The sequence below is a fragment of the Staurois parvus genome, unplaced genomic scaffold (genome assembly GCF_062004578.1).
Source record: "Staurois parvus isolate SC_StPar_1 unplaced genomic scaffold, SC_StPar_1.0 ptg000697l, whole genome shotgun sequence".
Lineage (NCBI taxonomy): Eukaryota > Metazoa > Chordata > Amphibia > Anura > Ranidae > Staurois > Staurois parvus.
In genome coordinates this window covers 4,460,001-4,467,271 of record NW_028318493.1, presented here as the reverse complement: position 1 = coordinate 4,467,271, position 7,271 = coordinate 4,460,001, and the positions used below count along the sequence as shown (strand labels likewise).

General features: G+C 50.4%; 1 protein-coding gene across 13 annotated transcripts in view; it reads left to right on the top strand.

The window, feature by feature from the left end:
* Positions 1-5,366: 5,366 nt before the first annotated feature.
* The window catches only part of TCF7L2 (transcription factor 7 like 2), a 312,837-nt gene continuing 310,932 nt past the window's right edge, over positions 5,367-7,271 (top strand). For 5 of the 13 annotated variants that reach the window (XM_089653078.1, XM_089653076.1, XM_089653073.1 and 2 more), the window contains exon 1: positions 5,371-5,939. In XM_089653078.1, coding sequence (XP_089509204.1) covers positions 5,751-5,939 — 189 coding nt within the window. In that variant the 5' untranslated portion in view covers positions 5,371-5,750. Of the gene's footprint in view, positions 5,940-7,271 lie in introns of all 13 variants that reach the window. The other 8 variants (XM_089653070.1, XM_089653072.1, XM_089653066.1 and 5 more) reach the window with 5 other exon arrangements.

Genomic DNA, 7,271 nt, shown 5'->3' with positions numbered 1-7,271 from the left:
ATAGTACAGAGCAGCAGTGGCAAGTCTGCACATGCTTAGTTTGGTGTGTATTACTAGAGAGTATTTTTTTGGGGGAGAGTGCATGTGATCAACACAGGGCCAATCAGCACTGTCCATACTGAGAGCCAGGGGTCATGTAGCCTCATAGGACAGTCAGAGGAGATTGAAAACTCCTCCTACAAGCTTTAACATGTGCTCTGCTGGACACTGATAGAAGTCACAAGACTTTTATATACTGCTGTTGAGAAAAGGTATTTAGCAGTTAGTATTTACTAAAATAATTGCATTTCCATGTTTTGTGTGCTGTGGGAGACCAGATATAGTGAATGCAGGGTCCAGGGAGACCAGATATAGTGAATGCAGGCTCCCCGGACCCAGCATTCACTATATCTGGTCTCCCAGGACCCTGCATTCACTATATCTGGTCTCCATGGACCCTGCATTCACTATATCTGGTCTCCCCGGACCCTGCATTCACTATATCTGGTCTCCCCGGACCCTGCATTCACTATATCTGGTCTCCCAGGACCCTGCATTCACTATATCTGGTCTCCCCGGACCCTGCATTCACTATATCTGGTCTCCCCGGACCCTGCATTCACTATATCTGGTCTCCACGGACCCTGCATTCACTATATCTGGTCTCCCCGGACCCTGCATTCACTATATCTGGTCTCCACGGACCCTGCATTCACTATATCTGGTCTCCCCAGACCCTGCATTCAGTATATCCGGTCTCCCCGGACCCTGCATTCACTATATCTGGTCTCCCCAGACCCTGCATTCACTATATCTGGTCTCCCCAGACCCTGCATTCACTATATCTGGTCTCCCCGGACCCTGCATTCACTATATCTGGTCTCCCCAGACCCTGCATTCACTATATCTGGTCTCCCCGGACCCTGCATTCACTATATCTGGTCTCCCCAGACCCTGCATTCACTATATCTGGTCTCCCCTGATCCTGCATTCACTATATCCGGTCTCCCCGGACCCTGCATTCACTATATCTGGTCTCCCCAGACCCTGCATTCACTATATCTGGTCTCTCAGGACCCTGCATTCACTATATCTGGTCTCTCAGGACCCTGCATTCACGATATCAGGTCTCCCAGAACCCTGCATTCACTATATCTGGTCTCCCACAGTACACACAACATGAAAATGCAATTGTTTTCGTAAATATAAACTGCTAAATACATTTTCTGATCAGTAGTTGGAGCAGTCTTGTGACATCTATCAGTGTCCAGCAGAGCACTGGTTAAAGTTTGTAGGAGGAGTTTTCATTCCTCTCTGACTGTCCTATGAGACTGCATAACCTCTGAGCCTCTGTCTGGATGGTGCTAATTGGCCCTGTGCTGATCACATGCACTCTCCCAAGGAAAAAATCCTCTCTAGCAATACACACCAAACTGAGCATGTGCAGAGTGACTCATAGAGCTCTGTACTATCAGCAGATGGATTGAGAAAAGAAGGGGAGTATCAGAGAAGACGGGATCAAACATCCTATTTACACAAAGTGGAGGATTAAACCCATTAGGTTCCACAGTGAGTATAACAAGCGTGCTTTACTGCATCTACAGACTGATTGTACTGTTGTGGGTTTAGGAACACTTTAATCTCTAAAGTAGCCAAAACAACTTTGCTACAATTTGTTCTGCAAAGGTTGCTATTTTCCTAACCTATAGAACAAGTCATTGCAATTTTCCCTTTAAGGAGTAGGGCGGGCCTGTGACACCGAGAGCAGAGATGCCCACTGTGACACCGACACCGGTCAGGAAAAAGTACTGGGGGCCCATTGGCTGAACAGGGGATCTTAACCAGTGTATGGCAACCCCTAAGCCCCAGGCTGTACCAGAGAAATCTAGTGGATTCCCCATCTACACTACACAACGTATATGGAGGAATCCCCCCTGCTGGATATTATATTCTGACAGCTGCCAGAATACCGGAACAAGCGGCTGCATCTGATTGGATACAATCAGCGATTAATCTTCCACCCCGCTGCTTCAACAAAACTCCATTGGGTGGTGCCAACTGGGCCATCCACAGAACCGATTTGGAGCCAATTCAGCCGGAATGAGAGGAAATTCTGTGTATGGCGGCCTCAACCCCCTACAACCTGAAGGTGCAATATCCCGATCTGTATTGTACAACACCCCCCCCCCCAGGACATGCCAGGGAGAGGTCAGGGGGCACTTTCTGTGTCAGTGTTTATGTAGCACTACATGTGTGAGTGAGGGCATGTGCCAGTGTGTGTGTCACTGTACATGTGTGTCACTGTGTGTCTGTGTGTGCATGTGTGTCTGTGTGTGCATGTGTGTCAGTGTGTGCATGTGTGTCTGTGTGTGTCACTGTGTGTGTGTCAGTGTCAGAGTGTCAGTGTGTGCATGTGTGTCAGTGCATGTCACTGTGTGTGTCAGTGTGTGTGACTGTGTGTGTCACTGTGTGTGTCAGTGTGTGTGTGTCAGTGTCAGTGTGTCAGTGTGTGTCACTGTGTTTGTCACTGTGTGTGTGTCACTGTGTGTATGTGACTGTGTGTGTCAATGTGAGTGTGTGTCAGTGTGTGTGTCACTGTGTGTGTGTCACTGTGTAACTGTGCCAGTGTGTGTCACTGTGTGTGTCAGTGTAACTGTGTGTGTCAGCGTGAGTGTGTGTGACTGTGTGTGGGTCACTGTGTGTGTGTGTCAGTGTGAGTGTCAGTGCAAGTGTGTGTCACTGTGTGTGAGTGTGTGTGTCACAGTGTATGTGTGTCAGTGTGTGACTGTGTGTGTCACTGTGTCAGTGTGTGTCTCTGTGTGTGTGTTACTGTGTGTCAGTGTGAATGTGTGTCACTGTGTGTGTGTGTGTCAGTGTGAATGTGTCACTGTGTGTGTGTCAATGTGAATGTGTCACTGTGTGTCAGTGTGAATGTGTGTCACTGTGTGTGTGTGTCAGTGTGAATGTGTCACTGTGTGTGTCAGTGTGTGCGTCACTGTGTGTCAGTGTTTGTGACTGCGTCAGTGTGTGTGTCACTGTGTGTCAGTGTGACTGTGTGTGTCAGTGTGTGTGACTGAGTGTGTGTCACTCACTGTGTGTCTGTCAGTGTGAATGTGTGTCACTGTGTGTGTCAGTGTGTGTCACTGTGGGCGTGTGTAACTATGTGTGTGAGTGTGTCCCTGTGGGCGTGTGTAACGGTGTGTGTCACTCTGTGTGTGTCAGTGTGTGTCTCAGTGTGAATGTGTGTCACTGTGTGAGTGTGTCACTGTATGTGTGAGTCAGTATATGTGTGTGTCAGTGTGAGTGTGTCACTCACTGTGTGTTTGTCAGTGTGAATGTGTGTCACTGAGTGTGTAACTGTGTGTGTGTCAGTGTAAGTGTGTCACTGTGTGTCAGTCAGTGTGATTGTGTGTGTCAGTGTGACTATGTGTGTGTCACTGTGTGTGTCAGTGTGTCACTGTGAGTGTCACTGTGTGTCAGTGTGTATGTATCAGTGTGTGAGTGCATGGGACAGTGTCAGTGTGTGTCAGTATGGGTTTGTCAGTGCATGTATTTAATTTGTGTCAGTCTGTACATGGCAGTGATTGTGTCAATGTGTGTGTATCAGTGTGAATGTGTCAGTATGTGTGTATGTTAGTGTGTGAGTCAATGTTAGTGTATGTGTCTGTTTGAATGTTAGTGTGTGTATGTATGTGTGTCAGTGAACATGTTAGTGTGTGTCAGTGATTGTCTCATGGTGTTTGTGTCAGTACGTATGCGTGTGTCAGTGAGTGTGTGTATTAGTGTGTGTGTCAGAGTGCTTGTGTCAGTGTGTATGTTAGAGTGTGTATCAGTGAGTGTGCATGGGAGTGTGTGTGTTTCAGTATGTGTGTGTCAGTGTGCAGTGAGTGTATCAGTGCTCTTCCTGTGCTCCTGTCCCTCTTCTTCCTGTAGTGTGTTAGTGTCAGTGTGTAGTGCAGTGTGTCTGTGCTCCTGTCCCTCCTCTAGTGTGTCAGTGTGCAGTGAGTCCCAGTGCTCTTTTTATGCTCCTGTCCCTCTTCTTCATCCTCCTGTAGTGTGTCAGTGTTGGTGGATCTGTTTGCAATCAGTGTTTGCGTCAGTATATCAGTGTGTTGGTGTCAGTGTATAGTGTGTCTGTGCTCTTCCTGCACCCTGTCCTTCCTCTTCCTCCTCCTGCACAGTGCAGTGTTTCAGTGTGTTGGTGTCAGTGTATCAGTGTGTTGGTGTCAGTGTATCAGTGTGTCTGTGCTCTTCCTGCACCCCTATCCCTCCTCCTGCACAGTGCAGTGTATTGGTGTCAGTGTGTCAGTTGTCTTGCTGCACCCCTGTCCCTCCTCTTCCTCCTCCTGCACAGTACAGTGTATCAGGTGTCAGTGTATCAGTCCTCTTCCTGCACCCGTCCCTCCTCCGGGACAGTGCAGTGTATCAGTGTGTTGGTGTCAGTGTATTGATGTCGGTGTATCAGTGCTCTTCCTGCACCCGTTTCTCCTCCTGCACAGTGCAGTGTATTGGTGTCAGTGTATCAGTGTGTTGGTGTCGGTGTATCAGTGTGTTGGTGTCGGTGTATCAGTGCTCTTCCTGCACCCGTTTCTCCTCCTGCACAGTGCAGTGTATCAGTGTGTTGGTGTCAGTGTATCAGTGTGTTGGTGTCGGTGTATCAGTCCTCTTCCTGCACCCGTCCCTCCTCTTCCTCCTCCTGCACAGTGCAGTGTATCAGTGTTGGTGTCAGTGTGTTGGTGTCTGTGTGTCAGTGCTCTTCCTGCACAGTGCAGTGTATCAGTGTTGGTGTCAGTGTATCAGTGTGTTGATGTCAGTGTATCAGTCCTCTTCCTGCACCCCTGTCCCTCCTCTTCCTGCACAGTGCAGTGTATCAGTGTGTTGATGTCAGTGTATCAGTGTGTTGATGTCAGTGTATCAGTCCTCTTCCTGCACCCCTGTCCCTCCTCCTGGACAGTGCAGTGTATCAGTGTGTTGGTGTCAGTGTATCAGTGCTCTTCCTGCACCCGTCCCTCCTCTTCCTCCTCCTGCACAGTGCAGTGTGTCAGTGTCAGTGTATCAGTGTGTTGGTGTCGGTGTGTCAGTGCTCTTCCTGCACCCCTGTCCCTCCTCTTCCTCCTCCTGCACAGTGCAGTCCTCCCCTCCCCCTCTCGCTCTCAGTTTCTTTTCTTTCACTTGTTTCCATTTTGCTACTTTTTTTCTTCTTTTTTTTCCTCCATTTTTTTGCTGACATTTATTTAGTCCTCCGTCAGTCAGACTGGCCCCTCCCCCGTGCATGAAATTAAAGCCCCCCCCCCCGCTCCCGGTCCCCTCCTCCTCCCTCCCGGATCAGACTCCCCCCTCCTCCCCCCTCCAGCTGTCAATCACAGCCGCCTTTGAACTGGATTCCTTCCAGAGGAACTTCAACCGACTGAATCCGGCGAGCGGAGCGGAGTCCGGGGCGCTGCCTGCTCTCGGCTCGGGGGGCTGTGTGTAGTTTTTGGGGGGCTCGGTTCGCCTTGTGCGGGACTGTCGGGGTGCGGTGGGGAGGAGGAGGAGGAGGGGGGCCCCGCGGATCGGACAAAGACAAGGAGATCGCCCCGCGCCCCCCCCACGCGGCCCCGGGAAAAGTTGCCCCCTGCCCCCCCTTTCCCTCCCCCGAGCGGCGGGGGCCGCGGAGCGGAGCCGGGATCGCCGCACAAAACTTTTCTCCGTCTCTTTCCCGGGATCGCCGCCGCCGCCGCTTCTCTTCTTTCTGCCGGTGTGTCCCCCGAGCGGGGCGGGCGGAGAGCAGCATGCCGCAGCTGAACGGCGGCGGAGGGGACGACCTGGGGGCCAACGATGAGATGATCGCCTTCAAAGACGAGGGCGAGCAGGAGGAGAAGATCTCCGACAATTCATCGGCCGAGAGGGATCTGGCCGACGTCAAGTCTTCGCTGGTCAACGAGTCCGAGACCCACCAGAACAGCTCGTCCGACTCGGAGGTGAGGAGTCGGGGGGGAGGGGGCACAAGAATTAGGGGGCACAGCATGGGGGAGGGAGGGGGGGCACAATATAGTAAATAATTGAGTGCACAACAATAGAGGGGGGCAAAGTTATATGAGAAGGGGGGGCATAATGAAGAATAAGGTGTACAGCATGGCATGGGGGGCACAACATAGGGAAGAATAAGGGGCACAGCATGGCATGGGGGGGGGCACAACATAGGGAAGAATAAGGGGCACAGCATGGCATGGGGGGCACAAAATAGGGAAGAATAAAGGGCACAGCATGACAATATTGAAGATAATTATTGGGTACAAAACAGTAAAGGGGCACAGAGTTTATGGAGGGGGGAACAACATAACAACGGGCCACAGCATGGCATGGGGGCACAATATAGGGAAGAATTGAGGGGCACAGCATGGGGGGGGGCACAATATAGGGAAGAATTAAGGGGCACAGCATGACATGGGGGCACAATATTGTAAATCATTACTGAGTACAAAACAATAAAGGGGCACAGAGTTTGAGTGGGGGGGGGGGGCAAAATAACAATGGGGCACAGCATGGCATGGGGGCACTTTATAGCAGACAATTAAAGGTCACAGAGTTATAGATATGGGGGGGCAAAACATAATGAAGAATTATGGGCTACAGTAAAGGAGGACAGGGTGATATGGGGGCACAACGTAGTAAGGGGCACGGTGGGCACAACATAATGAAGGATTACGAACAGTAAAGGGCACAGCATTATATGGGAGGGGGGCGACATAGTGAAGAATTATAGGGTACAGTAAAGGGGCACAGCATTATATGGGAGGGGGGCAACATAGTGAAGAATTATAGGGTACAGTAAAGGGGCACAGGCTGATATGGGGGGGGGTGTACAACTTAGTAAAGCATTAAGGGGCACAGAATGGCATAGTGGGCACAATATAGCAAATGATACAGTACAGTAAAGAGTCATAGATTGATATGGGGGGCACAGCATAGTGAGGAATTATGGGGTTCAGTAAAGGGGCACAGCATGGCACAGGGGGTACAACAAAGTAAAGAATTATGGGTACAGTAAAAGGGCACAGGTTGATATGGGGGCTACAAAACAGTAAATGATTCAGGGGCACAGCTTGGCATGGAGGGCACAACATAGTAAAAAATTAAGGGGCACAGCTTGGCATGGAGGGCAGTACATAGTGAAGAAATATAGGGTACAGTAAAGTGTCACATTATGATAGGGGGGCACAACCTAGTGAATTGTTATAGGGTACAGTACAGGGGCACAGCTTGGGGGGGGGGGGGCACAGCGTGGAAAGGAGGAAAGGGGAAGAGTATAG